Here is a 16,661-nt window from a genome sequence, read left to right as displayed (position 1 = left end):
AAATTTTCAACAGAAACACAATAAAAGTAAGTTACAGCTGCATGCCAAATATTCGATCTATTATTAATTCACACAACCAACAAATTTTGCGCAACAAACTCACCACTAATGATATAAATTGCAACTGCATTAAGAAAACAGCATGCCCGTTAAATAACGAATGTCTATCAAAAAACGTTGTATATAAAGCCACTTTATCATCACCTAACCCCAGTCTTACGGAAAAATCTTACATCGGTATCAGTGAAAACGCATTCAAGCTCAGATTTGCAAATCACTTTAAATCATTTAATGCAACCAGGTATAGAAATAATACAGAACTTTCCAAAGAAATCTGGAAACACAAAGACGCAGGTAACATGCCTATAATTAAGTGGAACATAATTAAAAAATGCCAATCTTGTAATTCATCTACAAAAAAGTGTAACCTTTGCATCAGTGAAAAATATTTTATTATGAATTTTGATAGTTGTTTACTACCTAATAAAAAAAGTGAATTGGTTTCTGCTTGTAGGCATAGGAAAAATTTTTTACTTTCTAACTTTGATTCTGGCGATAAGCAAATATCGGATCACGTACACTTGACGTCAGATGCCGTTGCAACGCTGAATTTGTATTTTTTATAACGGTTTTTATTTTATATTTGAATAATATGGCTGATGATTGCAGAATGGCATGAAACTTCAAGTTCCATTATAAAGTTGTACTTTCTCATTTAAAATATTTTAATATATATATATATATATATATATATATATATATATATATATATATATATATATATATATATATATATATATATATATATATATATATATATATATATACAGCGGTGGCCAAAAATTAAAGACCACTCATTTTTTAGTTGGTTTCCTAATCTTTAAATTAAAATTAAGAAGATTCTAATTGACATATTAAATATTTATTTTAATATCTTGTTAATTAAAACATAAGGATTAAAGTGGTATAATTTGTTTAATCTAATTCTAATTAAATAGCGTTTAAGTTATTAAAAAACTGATGAGTACTTATAAATCTTCCTTAAATAAATTGGACAAAATTTAACGACCACTTTCAAATCTTTAATTTGCATTTATTAAAAATAATAATCCATTATTTTTTTTAACTGTCCTAATTGCTTATTACCTTGGCTATAAAATAAAATATCGAAACCTGAGTTTCGATATTAAATAAGCATTTATTTTTTGAATTGCAATAAGGATATAAAAATATTGCAAAAATGCGTGCAAAGATCGAAGAAAAAGACAGATACGCGGCTCTTGTATTAAAAGAAGAAGGCTATAGCATCAGACAAATAGCAGAAAAGCTCTGAAGGTCTCACTCTTGTATTATTAACATAATTCAACGATACAAAGAGACCCGGTCAATTAATGATCGTCATAGGATTGGACGCAATAAAATTTCAAATGACCGTGATGTTCGCTCGTTAGTGAGATTAATGAAAGAAAACAGAAAAGCATCATCTACAGACTTGTCTACAAAATGGACACTGTCAAATGGTCTGAAAGCAAGCCCTAGAACTGTGCGAAGAGTCTTCCACAATTTAAATTATTTATGGCGTGCTGCTGCAAAAAAACCACGCTTAAATAAAAAACAAAAATTTGCCAGGAAAAAGTAGTGCAAACTACATAAAAATTGGTCAACAGATCAGTGGAGCCGTGTGGTCTTTAGTGATGAAATGAACGTTGAGGTAGACAACAGAAAAGGTCGCGTAATGTTGCGTAGACTTCCAAGCGAACGGTTCAATGAATCATGCATTTTGAAACGAACAAAACAAGGCAGTGGTTCAATAGGCATTTGGGCCTGTATGAGTGCCTGTGGAGTTGGCGTTTTTCATTTATTCGATGGTAGACTCAACAAAAAAAGGTACATCGAACTTTTGGAAAACTCGCTTATTCCTAGCATTGATTTATGGCAGTTGCAAGATGGACTTATTTTCCAGCAAGATAATGCGCCGTGTCATAAAGCGCATGTTGTTAGCGATTGGTTCAATTCTAATAAAATTCAAGTGCTTCAATGGCCTGCCAATAGTCCAGACTTGAATCCAATAGAGAAGTAATGGGCGTGGCTTGATCACAAGCTTGGTAAAGAACAACTTTACAATTTGGAAGATTTGAAATCTTCTATCTCTCATCATTTCAAAAATGTGCCTGATGAAGTAATCAAAACTTTAATGAATTCAATGCCAGAAAGAGTACAAGAGTGCTTGAAAACAAATGGAGGAACAACACGTTTCTAAATTATTTTTTTATTGCTTTTTGAAATATTTTTGAAACTGGTCTTAAAATTTTGACCAATTTTTTTTCCCATTTATATTTTTTACTAGTCAGTTTTTTATTTTTTTAACATTATTTTGTAAAAAAATTATAAATTCTTTTATAATAAATATAAAATACAATAAAAATTCTTTCTAAAAATGTTTTTCTTTTTTTGATACCTTTTTCCAAAATAAAATTATACTAAGGTTAAAAATAAATATTGAAAAAAAAAAGAGTGGTCTTTAATTTTTGGCCACCGCTGTATATATGTATATACATACATATGTGTACACTTACTTTATATATACATAAAATATCTATTTTTAAACTAAATATTATACTGTATACTAATTTATACATGATAAGAAGAATTTATACAAATGAGAATAAGTTTAAAATGGTTCCATGTTTCTGGCATTTTATGTTGTGGAGTTACTTTGAATGTTACTCATGTTATGCAAAAAAATGTATACAACATAATATTTTATACTATACCCATGGTTATTAAGTATAGCAGGCTAAGGAATTCATTTAGTTTTTACTTACCTAATAATTTTATAAACAAAAAATATTAAACTTAGACAACATGCTGCTACACGAGCTGAGGCAGTGTACAAAGTATTCTGGCTCAACTTTTTACGAAAAATTTCCGAAATATTTAAATGATTTTTAAAGCAACAATTTCAATTAATAAACAAAGTGAAACTTTAAATAATGAAAATATAAACTATTTTTGATATTTTTATGCTTCAGGTTTGAACAGTTTCATATAAATACTTGTCATAATTACAGCCAGAAAAAAAAAATTTATATTCAAAGTTACCCCGCTATTCAAAGTAACCGTAATAAGGTTTACGGCAACAAAGATTCATCCAAGTTTATCGTGAAATCGACAACAAATGTCTCGTTCACTATAACTTCTTCAAAAACCGCTCACCCATGGAACGCACTTCTCAGCGAAGTCGTCAGTGCTATCAGTGTTGACTGCTTCAATGAGTCAGTGTCGACTGATCAGCTACCATTATGAATACCACAGCGCATCATCTTCCGTGCGATCAAGCACGCTAACATTGCGCACTGTTCATGGGCTTACGGAATACGCCCGGTTCCGTCAAATTCAACTACAACTATTTTAAAAAAAAAAATAATAATTCTCACAGGAACAACGGTAAATATTCTGTTGTTATTTATGATAAATTAGTAGTTAAAGATTTTAAAAAATCACATAAGAATGCTTAAAGTATATTTATTTATTATATTTTTATGTCTTAAATAATATTCTTAGTTTTTATTGTTAAAATGACGGAAGCGATGTTAAACATGTTCTTAATTCTTCATCATCTTATTTTTCATTATTACATATAAACATCAGAAGCATAAATAAAAACTTAAAAATTTAAAATTGATGTTAAATAATATAAGTAACAAGTTTAGTATTATCTGTCTGACAGAAACTTGGTGTCATCGAGACGCGATAAATTCTAACTTTCAATTATCAGGGTATAAACCTATTCATCAACCGAGAGAAAACGGCAATGGCGGGGGCGTATCTATTTTCGTCCAAAACTCATTGGTTTTTAAACATGTTGAAAACCTCAAAGTAAATGACGCTGATTGTGAGTCATTAACTATTGAAATAATTAATAACACAAATAAAAATACATTTATAACTGCAATATATAGACCGCCAAACGGTAATTACAATCAATTTGAAAACCACTTAAACTATTTGCTACCAAAGCTTATTAAAAAAAATGTGTACTTATTAGGTGATTTTAATTTTAATTTATTGAATAATAAAGCTAATAACCAAGTCGTGAATTTTATAAATACACTTTTGCAATGCAGCGTTTTCCCCATGATTTTGCAATACAGCGTTTTTCCATGATAAGCCAACACGTGTGACTAAAACAACTGCATCTATTATCGATAATATTATTACTAATAATTACACAAGGACTAAAATCCAAAGTGGTATTTTTAAAACAGATTTAACTGATCACTTTCCAGTTTTTATGAAAATAAATTCTGCAACCCTTGAGAATAAAATAAAAACAAAAACGGTATACGTAAGGAAAATAAATAATGAATCAATCGCCACGTTTCGTGATCTCTTACATGAAGTAAACTGGGAACTTTTAACTGATTGCAATGACGTTAATGATGGCTACAATTTTTTTATTCACATGTTTACAAGACAATACGAAAAGGCCTTTCCAAAAATAAAAAAAGTTGTTAATTCTAAAAATTTGTTAAGTCCGTGGATGACGAGAGGACTCATTAAGTCGTCAAAAAGGAAACAAAAACTTTACCAAAAATTTTTAAAAAAAAAGAACTACAAAAATGAAATCAAATACAAAAAATATAAAAATTCTTTTGAAAAATTAAAAAAGCAATCCAAAAAAAATTACTACTCTTCGTTACTTAATAAAACATTTGGAAATGCAAGGAAAACATGGAATGTAATTAAAGAAATAACAGGAGTGGGAATTGTGAAAAGTGATAATCTTCCAAAAAGATTGCAAAGAGATGATAATAGAGGAGATGCTTTTGTTAATAAAGAAATTGCTGAAACATTTAATAGCTTTTTTATAAATATAGGAAAAAAGCTTGCCGGTGCAATTCCTGAGGGAAAAAAATCATTAAAATTTTTTTTGAAAAAATCTGATTCCTTCATGGAGGAGTCGGAGCTTTTAATTGATGAACTTCGACTAGCAATTAGTATGCTGAAAACAAATAAAAGTGCAGGTCTGGATGAAGTTAACCCTGATGTTGTAAACGCGGTCTCAGATATTATAGAGAAACCTCTTTTTAAAATTTTTAATCTTTCCCTAAAAAACGGCATTTTTCCTTACCAACTAAAATTAGCAAAAATAATTCCGATATACAAAGGCGGTGATGACTCAATAAAATCTAACTATAGACCAACTTCCATACTTTCTTGTTTTTCAAAAATACTAGAGCGTATTATGCACAACAGACTGTACAATTATCTTGAAAAAAACAACATTTTTTATCATAAACAGTTTGGATTTCGCAACAACCATTCCACGGAACATGCAGTAACTGATCTTGCCAACCAAATTTTAAATGATTTTGATAACGACGGTTACACACTCGGAATTTTTCTAGATCTATCAAAAGCATTTGATACTGTCAACCACAAGATTCTAATTTATAAACTACACAATTATGGAGTAGTTCACTCCAATTTAAAGTGGCTGCAATGTTATTTACAAAATCGTAAACAAGGAGTACCATATGACTTAACATGTTCCCCATTTGAATCAATAAATTGCGGAGTTCTCTAAGGATCAATACTTGGACCTCTGCTGTTTTTAATTTATATTAATGATATTTATTTGTCTTCAAAAATACTTAATTATATTGTTTTGCTGATGACACAAATGTTTTTTTTTCTGACTCAAATTTAAAAAATATTTTTTATATTGTAAATACAGAATTAATATATCTTAATGAGTGGTTTGAAGCAAATAAAAACTTTCATTAAATATTGAAAAAACGAAATATATTCTGTTTGCTAAGTCATCTAAATCCGAGAACCTTCCACTCAAATTACCTGAACTAACAATTAACAATATTAAAATAAAAAGAGTTTTTTCAATGAAAATACTAGGAATAATTTTCGATGAGAATTTAAATTGGAAAAGCCAAATAAAGCTAGTCGAGAACAAAGTTTCAAAGACCCTGGGGATTATGTATAAGACAAAACATCTTTTAAATAATTTATGTTTAAAAAATTTATACTTTTCATTTATACATAGTCATATTAACTATTGTAATATTGCCTGGGCAAACAATCATTTATCTTTCCTAAAAATTATTTATACAAAACAAAAGCAAGCAAGTAGATTAGTTTTGGGCGCAAGTAGATACGAAAGTGCTGAGCCGTTACTCAAGGAAATAAATGCTCTAAATGTATACAAACTAAATATATACCATAACTTGTTATTTATGTTTAAACTTCAAAATGAAATGATTCCAAAATATTTTTTTAAAAGTTTCACTCGAATGCATCATAAATATGAAACAAGACATTCAATGAGTAATTACTACATCCCACTAACATCACTCAAAAAATCTGAATTCTCGACTATATGCCGGGGACCACGCTTGTGGAATTCGGTTCTTGACGAAAATATGAAAAAAATAAAATCTATTGCTACATTTAAAAGAACTATAAAAAAACACTTTCTAAATTTAAACATTACGTATATTCTCTCATTTTTTAAAAAAAAAATCGAAATAATTTTGTATTTTTAATTTTTTATGTACTTTATTTAATTTTAATATTGTATTGAATATGTATATGCATATGAAGCGAATTAAATTTTTTTTTTTTGTTTATTGTCTTTAATATGTATACGAATATGTACATTTGTAATTTTTTATTTGTTATTTTATATTTTAACTTTATCTTAAATTTCTTCTTTTTTTAACTTTAAGTTCTTTTTTAACCTTCTAAAATTTCTAACCAATTTTTTTTTTTTTTTTTAAACTTATTAATTTCACTCTTTTATGTAATATTGGAAGATGTAAAATTTAATTGTATTTTTTTTTGTATTTCACAAAGGGGCTTGATGATAAGTCATTTTGACTTCTACTTGCCCCAGTCAGCTTGTAATTATATATATTTGTTTAAATTTATAGATAACATTGTAAAATGTGTAAAATGACGAAATAAATAAATAGAAGTAAAATAGTACAATACTTTTAATGATTTAATCAATTCGAAAACACTAATAAATCTAATAAGCAAATTACCAGTATTTAGATATGTCTAGATTTCATGCTCAAGTTTTTTTTTTACAAATTTTTTTTTTTACAAATTTTTTTTTTTACAAATTTTTTTTTTTACAAATTTTTTTTTTTTTTTTTTTTGTTATTTCACCTCCCCAAGGCCCAAAGGCCACTACAGATGAGGAGGCTACTTAATTGTGGTTATAACCCTCTCTCAACTCTATAACTCCGAAACACGAACCTTGACGAACAAGGCCGCTGCGCGGAGAAACAAGTTGAGCGCGGTACTACCAGGGACGTGGTGGGGATCGAACTCGGAACCTCTCGCTTATGAAGCGAGCGCACTACCACTACACCGCTACCGCATTTTAATTTATCTTAAAACTTATCTTAAAACATTCAAAGTGACTTTATCCTGAATTTTTTTTAAAAGCATTAAATACTTTAGTAGAAAGATTTGTACATGCATTCATTTCAGAACATTGATGTTGAATTCCTCTCCCAATTATATTTGCACATAAGCAAATATTACATATTCAAGTCGAACTTATTAATTTCTTTGTTTTCTTCATATACGGAAATCTGGATCTAGCCATTGAACAAACTATGCATGTTTCACAATTTCTAGAGCTTACATATCTAGATAATTGGGCAAATTAAAATTAATTTAGGATGAAAGGCCAAAAACCAGTGATTTTTATACGTAATTTATGAATGTCCTCTTGGAGAATCACAGTTGATTTGAATTACAAACGTTTAAAAAAAGTATTTTAGTAGATGTTTTGGTCACTAAAACTAATTGATTGCTTTTTGGGGGCTTGTCGCAGTTGTCTAAAACAACGCACCCTTCTATAAAGAAGCAAAATAGATCAAATGAGGGCAAGGTTTATGGCGATAAGGGTCAGATTTAATGTCACGGCTCGTCCGAATAGGATGTTAAAACAAAAAAAAAGTTGTTCTAACTTGATAATTAACCCGAAACCTTTATTTTATCTGCGAAATAGAGTACGTTGCATCAGACATACTTAGGAATCGTCCATAAAGTATGTACGCTAGGAGGGGAAGAGGGAGTTTGTGAATGGCGTATATAAGATGAGGGGCAGTGGATCAACTATAAATGTAAGGAGACATTGAATTAGAAATAATATCTTAAAATGTTCGGTAGGTAGGTTAAAAGCGTAGCTACTTTTCGGGAGGTGGAGGGTACTCAAAAAAGTGTTTGACAAAATGCGGGAAGGGTGGAAGTAAAAGGGAGGTCCAAATAAAAATGTACGCACTTTATGGACGACCCCATATTAGAGATGTATTAACTTATGTTCAGACCTAATAGTGATAAAAGCAAAAAAATAAATTATTTTACGCTACTTTGGCAACGGCCTTAAGTTTTTTATATTCATGAATTGACTACTTAAATGAAATACGCAACTAATTTTATTTTATTGATAATACAACTAAGGAGAGCATCGAGTTTGTATTTCCTGATTTCTAAGTGTGTATAGTTTGTTAAAGAAATGTTTCAAGCTTTATAAACATATTTTCTTGTACTCCGTGAGAACACGATAAAATTATTTGGGCCAAAACATATTTACTTAAATATTTCAGCTTTGCGATTCTTAAACTTTTACTAATCAATAAATATTTAGACGATTTTTTTTACTTTTTGAACATCTTGTCAGTTTGATTTTAATAAGCCTTTATATTCAACAAATCCTAATTCTTATTACATATTTCCATGATTTCAAAATACGTTGAGTTGGAATCATGAAATTATGATTTCTTGAATAACATATTTTCCCCCGCCATTATTCTTTTATTAAAAACTCATTTCAAGATTTCTCCGATATCAATTCAATTTCCCTGATTCCAACCGTGATGCATATCTTTTAGTATTAATGTTAGTATTAAAATAAATCAAATACTTTTTTTTTCTTTTTGGGTTTGTAGATTACGACCATTATAAAACACTAGGAACTGCCGGACATTAAAACTAAGAACTTGTGTAGGAATGTATTAAAAATTATATTACAATACGCAACGAACATTCAACCTGGAAAAGACTTAAAAAACGTCACTTTCGTCTGATTTGCAACTGGGAAGATGGCAAATTCTTTAAAATAAATTACGATTATTTATTCAAATAATCGTATAATAATATATAATAAATCTGTCAAATAATATACAATAAATCTATATGATCACACAAGCTTCGTTACTATAAAAATTTTTACATTATAAGATTTTAAGTAATACATATGAAATTAATGTTTCTAAATTTTGTTGTAAAAAATATATTATAGAATTAATCAGAAGTTAAAAAATCTGCGTATTTACAATTTTTGTTATTACCTAATTGTTGATACGTCAACTGCGAAATATATACATCAACTTCGTTGATATTATAATTTTGGTACTAATTGAAATGAGTTTCATAAAAATTCGTACCTAAAAATTTAACTAACAATTCTATTGAAGTTATTGGGAGACTTAATAAATTTCAACCAAATGACTTTCCTATTATAGTTAACTGTCTACCATTGCAGTTGGACTGGATACTTGCCTGTTAAACACGACATACAGTGACCATCCTGTTTAGAAGAACTATTTTTTTTTACAGCACGTGTCAGACCATCTAAAGAAAGATATACCAAACTATCTACACCCCAATACTTAGCCAATTCCAAGGAGTTATAATCGTTTGCAATCAATTCTTCTTTGGTAGGAATGTTAATACCCATAAAACAAGGATGCTTTAAAGGCGGAGATGCAATTCGTATATGTATCTAAAGAATCATTTTAAATAAGGTTATTTTTTTAATATATGTATTTTTTAGTATATATAATTATGTATTTAAAATGTAATGTAATAAATGTATAAAATGTAATAAAGATACGGTTAAACTATTTAAGATGTTTCTAAAAAAATCATAGTAAAATAACAATTTATAAACAAAAAATATAATTGAATATGAAATTAAAAAAGTTTAATTGATTACCTCTTTTGCGCCAGCATTTTTTAACATCTCGATAACGCGAGGCATTGTATTTCCACGAACTATAGAATCATCTATAAGTACAATACGATTTCCTTTAATGTTGCTATTTAGAGTCCCAAACTTAGTTGTTATACCAAGTTTCCTGTCTGCAGAACTAGGTTGAATAAATGTCCTACCGATGTATCTATTTTTTATAAAAACGTCTTCATATGGTATTCCAGATTTCTCAGAGAATCCTCTTGCAGCTGGACCTGCAGAATCTGGAATAGTACTAACTACATCTGTTTCTACGGCACTTTCAAGTGCAAGTTGACGACCACACTCTTTGCGCACGGTATAGACTTCCTGTCCTTCGAAAAACGAATCAGGGCGTGCAAAATAAACATACTCAAATATACAAAATGCTGAATGAGAATCTTCTCTGTTTCTACCGACTATTCCTAAGGACTGAATTCCATCAGGACATATGCGAATAATTTCACCAGGGTTTACATCACGAATAAGGGCTGCACCTATAGAAGTAAATGCACAAGACTCGGATGAAACAATGTACATTGATAACTGTCTGCATACTTTCTTACTTTCACCACATTCAATACTGGTATTTTTAGACAATTCTCCAATACATAGAGGCCTGTTACCAAACGGATCTCTAAAAGCAAATATTTCATTTCCGGAAGTCAACATAACACAAGAAAAAGAACATTCAGCGATCTGCATTAGATTGGTAATTCTTGAGACCCAGTCTACACCGTTTTGTTCACCCTGGGGTGGTTCTTGAACTAAAAGCTGTGTTATAAGCTCACTATCTGATTCTGTAGATAAACCTATTCCTTGTTTTAACAAAGATTTTCGAATTTTACCTGCATTCACTAGTTCACCATTATGCGCCACAGCTATTTTGCCATAGTTAGTGTGAACAACGAATGGCTGACAATTCAACACCAATGACTTTCCTGTTGTAGAATAACGATTATGACCAATGCCTATGTACCCTTTTTCATTTGGTGTTACATCAGCATAAACATTATCTACCAAACCCATTCCTTTCTTTACACTGAATTCTTTTCCATCACTTAATACCATACCAGAACTCTCCTGACCTCTTTAAAGGAAAAAAGATATAAAACAATTGGTTAAAAATTTACCATACAATTCTATAATATTAAATCATAGTTTATATTTTATCTGCAAAAATTTATAATAAAACAACTGATTATTTTCAGTTACAAAAATTATTAGAACTGTCTAGTATACTTGTCATTGGATTAACTTTAATTTCAAAACAATGCAATATCTCTTTGTTATATTCTTACTTATATACTACAAGAGTTATATTCTAATCAAACTAAAGTTGATAACATATGGCTGAAACAATGTCATACTTTGATATATTTAATTTGGCCCTTGGTAAAATAATAATTTTTTATTATTTCAAAAGATCAGTAATATTTCAAGCTAAATAAGAACTATAATTTCTTATTTTAACATCTTTTTAAGGGGTATATTAACAATAGAGATATGAAAAATAAACTGATAATTCAGGTAAAAACTAAAGCAAAATAAACATAAAAAAATATATCAACAACGCTGCAATAGATACCACAATTAAACTTTGCCAAAAAATTTAGATAGCAGAATATTCAAAACTGTAAAACGTTTTTTAGACATAAACTTTATTCTGGGGAATTTACAAACCAGTTCAACAAGCATATTGTTTAAATTTGTGGAACACCAGTACTAATGTTTACTAATGTCTTTCTAATAACATAAGTATTTAAAAAGGTTAAATGAACTTTGTGCATAGTAATCACTTAACAACTAATTTAGTGCATTATATGTCTAACTAAGATCAGACAATAATGAAAAATAATTCCATTTTGAAAACCTTTTTGAGTTTGAGTAAAATTTTAAAGTTTGGCATAGTTTTGCTAAAGAATACTAACAAATTTCAGCCAATCCCCCCAGTAAAAACTTCAGCATATTTTAAAGACTGTTTGTATATATACAAAGTCCTTTCAGAAAATTTAATGTGTAAAAATTTTGTTGCATTGAGCTTATTTAAAATCATAATCATAAAATAAAAACTAAGAAAGATATTGAATTAATTTTTGATTCATTTACAAGAAAAATACTGCGTACTAAAACATAAATTACTATATAAAAATGTTATTGAACATAAGTTTAAAAAAATTAATCAAAACAAGTCTATACTAGTATTCAAAATGATTTTTTGCAAGCTACTTATCTTTTTTGCAAGCTACACATCTTTTTTGAATCTATTTAATTTCGATAATCAAATTTCGGTTGGAACTATTTTCTATGTGATATCTAGTTCCTACTTTAGTCCATTTAAGTCCAAGTAGATTAAATTGGATTCAAACCTAGTAATTAAGCTGGTCAGTTAAATCTACTGTTTTCTTTCATACTTGCTTTAAATATACGAGTTGTAGTGACAGGCGCCATATCTTACTGAAACTGCAACCATTCATTTTGATCAGCCATCATGTTTACCATTCAGTTTTCTAGCGCCTCTATCTAGATGTGTTGGTTGATTCAGACTACCTAATTCTATCCTTAAACCAATTTTAACTTTCCTAACTAAAACGTTTTAAACTGTATTTGAAGAAAGACGTTTTTCACTGTTTTCGTTGTGTCTGTAAGCACTACAGACATTCAATTTATGTTTTGTAGACTTTTTTAACCATTTGAATCTTGCATATGTTAAATACCAAAAACTATTTTAAAAAATTGATGCAGTTCTTAGAAATTTTTAATATTCAAGCTGTTTCTGTTGCTGTTCATACACCAATCTTTCATGGCTATTATTTGCCATTTTGTTGCTTTACTTGCTGCATTTCGTCCCATTTCTACATATTTGAATATTTGAATCTTATCAAAAAATACAAAAAATATTTTAAAAGCAATGTAATATGAACTTGTTATTGATATGTCGATAGTATACATATAATAGTATTTATTTTAAATATTACAAGTTTATTAAAATAGTATAAATAGTAATCTTAGTTTTGTGGTTTTCTATCAGAATATAATAATTTTTATTATTTTACATGGTTTACATATTAGTTTATTATTTTTTGTCATTTTTATTAAAAAATTATTTGTTTATATTTTATGCTATACATTTATCTTATTATATATATATATATATATATATATATATATATATATATATATATATATATATATATATATATATAATTTTATTTTAAATTTGTTACATTATTTGGTATTGAATTCGCATCTCTCACTTTCTGTATTATTTCTTCAAAAATATTAGTGCTTTAAAAATTTGTGTGAAGTTAGGGTTTTGGCTGTTTGTAGTAAAGCCCTTTTTTACTGCAGTATGGAGTATGTATATGACGGGATAAACTAGGTATTGGTGCTGAGCCTCTTCGAGCCTCTTGCTCAGTCTAGTTCAAGCACGGCAAATTAACTGCATCAAATATAACAAAAAATAAATAGAATATTTAAAAAGCAATGTAATATGAACTTGTTATTGATACGTTGATAGTAGAGAATAAGTTTTCCTGGCCTAAAAAACTCAAGTCTAAACCAAATATGGTTACTTTTTCTATGTTTAAAAAATATTAACTAATTACTTTACTGCACTTATTTTGTAGAAAGCATTGTATATATGTATGCATGTATTTATATATATATATATATATATATATATATATATATATATATATATATAAATATATATATATATATATATATATATAAACACACACATATATAATAAGGTGATTCAAAAAACAACATTTTTTGAAAATATCTGCTGGCACCTCCTAAATGTATTCTATATAATAATACTAGATTTAAAAATTTTTTGAATAAAAAATATTTTTAGGGGTTGCTGTTGGCCTTTGAACATTATAAGGGTCCCAAGTATTATCAAAAAAATGTTCTTTAAAAGTATGTCATGTTGGGTCTCAAATGAAGCAAAATTATATAAAAATTAAAAAAAAAATGAAATATTATATAATTAAATTATTAATTTATATTTTAGCAAACAAAAAATGGAACTTTTTAACTAAAAATGAAAAATAGGGAATTTAGCAAAAAATTTTAATGATACATTTTTTTCTTGATGTTTTTATTTTATAAATTGATGACTATTTTTAAATTTTTTTTATAATTTCACTTCATTTGAGACTTAACATGACATTTGCAGCCTTGTTGGAAGCAAAGATGTTTAAAATAAAAAAATAAAAAAAAATACTTTTAAAACACTTTTTCTTAATGAGTAAAATGGTCTTAATTACTTTTCTTCAAACATAGACCAAATATTTATCGTTTTTAGGCATTTTTTTATGCTGAAAAACAATAAAAACATAAAAATTTATAAAATAATCAAAAACCTAAATCCAGCTAAGTAGTCATGACAATGGAGCAAAGAAGACTGGACTCAGGACATTCAATTACAATCAAAATATGGTGCACCCATATTTTGATTGTAATTGAATGTCAAACATGAAGAAATAAAGGAATTATTATTTTATTTATCTAAATTCCAAGAACACGTAAAATAAAAATTCAAGCTGCCAAATTTAAAATGAAAAATGGAAAAGCAAAAAATTCTTCAGGTGGATTTTGCAATGGCATATGTTTGTGCATATCAAAAGTAAAAAGTGCATTGCGGAGTAGAAATTCTGATCAATTGTTTAAAAGTGCTGCTTTCAACAACAATAATTGCAATACATCTCTGTTTACACACAAGTGATAGAGGGGAAGATAATACTTACTGCTTTATTGAGAAATTATATGGAATGCTTTTGTCTGAAAACTGTGATATAATTACAGTTTTCAGTTACTATTACAGTCCAATACAATCGCAATACATTTATAGTTTGAAATTACTCAAACAGATATCTTTGCAATACTAAACAAAACTATGGAAATAGTTTGCAACTTCCCATGGAAAGCGGTGGTGGAGAAAGAGAAAATCGCTTGACTGAATGTAATGTATGAGCAAGACTAAAAAGTCAGTATAAAAATTGATTTTTTCAATATTTTGAAACCTTTGATGACATCTACTACTATTCTTCACAATAGCAATAATAAAATCAATAAAAAAGTAAAGACAAAGAAAAACCTTGGTTAGAAGTCAAAAAACAGGAATATAGAAGCTTGTCATTTTTAACAACTAGCAAATCAAGTTGATATGATTTAAAAGATGTATATACTAATGAGGTACAAGCTCTATAAATAATACCTCTAACTTTGAAAAAGGATATTGATATTTGATGCCTTGTGCAGAGTGACAATACAATGTAACCTGGTAAAATAAAGCTAATAAAGTTGAAACTTTAAAAAAAATGTATAAAATAAAAGTGTTACTCATTTCAATCAGAATTTAAGTAAATAAAATAAGATTTGAATAAAAAACTCTTTTAAAGCTAATAGTTGAAGAACTGTAGAGCGTCATATATGTAAAAATAAACACATGTAACACAAAAGTTTATAATTTATTTCTATGAAGTTGGTAAAGTTATGAAAAATTGATAAATTATTATATAAACGTTAACATCATGTCAGCAACATAAAACCTATATGAACCATGAAAATTGGCATTAATTTCAACTTTGCATAAATGTAAAAATAATTTCTTTTTTAAAATATTATTTTATAGCATTTCATAAATCGAATTTAAAATATCTAGCTGTAACCTGTGTTGTAAAGCAATTAAACCAAGATAAATCGTTTGAAAAACATTGGTTTCGTTCAAAGACTCTCGAGAAACAGAACAACCAAAAACTGCACAAGAATCTTTCAAAACATCCTCATTACCCATGTTCAGGTAAAATGTTAGAAGTCACTCATGATCAGGTTTAATTACAGAAGTTTTTCGTTTATTTTATGTCACTAAACCAAAATATAACTCCAAGCGTGGAGTGCAAGAAGTCAAGTTCGACTTGAACTTTACATTGTAACCAATAGCGGCAGAGTAATTTTTTAAAACCCATACTCTGCCGCTATTGGTTACAATTAAAATTCAAGTCGAACTTGACTCAAGTTCGCTTCTTGCATTCCACCCATCAGTAATAGTTTTGCAAGACGGAAAGTATACTAGTTACTCCGGTTATGTCCGAAAAATGTCCTGCCACGGAGAAAACTGTCCGCGGAGTAAGTTATCCGGTCGGACACTTTCCTCCGGAGTAGAACGTCCTAGTTTGTCCTATCCGTCCGACACACAACTGCATAAACAACAATGATATGCTTGTTTGATTAGATAAGGTATACTTTGCGGGGTTTAAGAAATAGTACAACAGACATATTATAGTAGAGCAAATAAATATAAATAAATGTAAAATAAATGTAAATAAATAATGGTACAAAACAGCAGATATTATCTAACTACAGTAAAATCTGAAACCTGAAAATAAAACTAATCCTACCTTTATTGAGTTGAATTCAATTTTTCCTTAACTGTTGGCGAATGATTAATAAAGTAAACTTAAATTTATGGAAGTTTACTAAATTAAAACCATATTTCAACAGTAGGCAAACTAAAATAAAATAATTGCAAATTTAAAACCAATGAAATAAAGGAATAAAAAAGAATCATTTTTTATAATATAATCATTTAATGATAAAATAA

The 16,661-nt window shown here is 28.2% G+C and overlaps 2 protein-coding genes across 2 annotated transcripts; one reads left to right on the top strand and one right to left on the bottom strand.

Annotated features, from left to right (window-relative positions):
* The first annotated feature begins 1,699 nt into the window (after window positions 1–1,699).
* LOC136087942 (uncharacterized) lies at window positions 1,700–5,590 on the top strand. The gene is made up of 3 exons (XM_065811572.1): window positions 1,700–2,076; window positions 3,033–3,243; window positions 4,673–5,590. Exons 1-3 carry the CDS (start codon window positions 1,700–1,702, stop codon window positions 5,588–5,590), a joined length of 1,506 nt encoding a protein of 501 aa, XP_065667644.1.
* Window positions 5,591–9,168: 3,578 nt separating this feature from the next.
* Window positions 9,169–16,024, bottom strand: LOC100197389 (amidophosphoribosyltransferase). Its single transcript, XM_065811481.1, has 3 exons — window positions 15,730–16,024; window positions 10,034–11,138; window positions 9,169–9,820 (listed from the first exon to the last, which is right to left on the bottom strand). The coding sequence occupies exons 1-3, from the start codon at window positions 15,852–15,854 to the stop codon at window positions 9,569–9,571; spliced, it is 1,482 nt and encodes a 493-aa protein (XP_065667553.1). The 5' UTR covers window positions 15,855–16,024; the 3' UTR covers window positions 9,169–9,568.
* Window positions 16,025–16,661: the final 637 nt, after the last annotated feature.

Source organism: Hydra vulgaris, chromosome 12 (assembly GCF_038396675.1).
Source record: "Hydra vulgaris chromosome 12, alternate assembly HydraT2T_AEP".
NCBI lineage: Eukaryota > Metazoa > Cnidaria > Hydrozoa > Anthoathecata > Hydridae > Hydra > Hydra vulgaris.
The sequence above is the reverse complement of the archived record's forward strand: the minus strand, read 5'-3'. Positions and strand labels throughout refer to the sequence as shown.

Coding starts and splice junctions, on each gene's coding strand:
- LOC136087942 (XM_065811572.1), top strand. CDS start 1,700: ATGAACGTTGAGGTAGACAACAGAAAAGGTCGCGTAATGTTGCGTAGA. Junction 2,077..3,032: donor GACTTGAATCCAATAGAGAA/GTAATGGGCGTG, acceptor TTTATGCTTCAG/GTTTGAACAGTTTCATATAA. Junction 3,244..4,672: donor ACGCACTTCTCAGCGAAGTC/GTCAGTGCTATC, acceptor AAATTAAAAAAG/CAATCCAAAAAAAATTACTA.
- LOC100197389 (XM_065811481.1), bottom strand. CDS start 15,854: ATGGGTAATGAGGATGTTTTGAAAGATTCTTGTGCAGTTTTTGGTTGT. Junction 11,139..15,729: donor TTAATTGCTTTACAACACAG/GTTACAGCTAGA, acceptor TTTCCTTTAAAG/AGGTCAGGAGAGTTCTGGTA. Junction 9,821..10,033: donor AAAATGCTGGCGCAAAAGAG/GTAATCAATTAA, acceptor ATGATTCTTTAG/ATACATATACGAATTGCATC.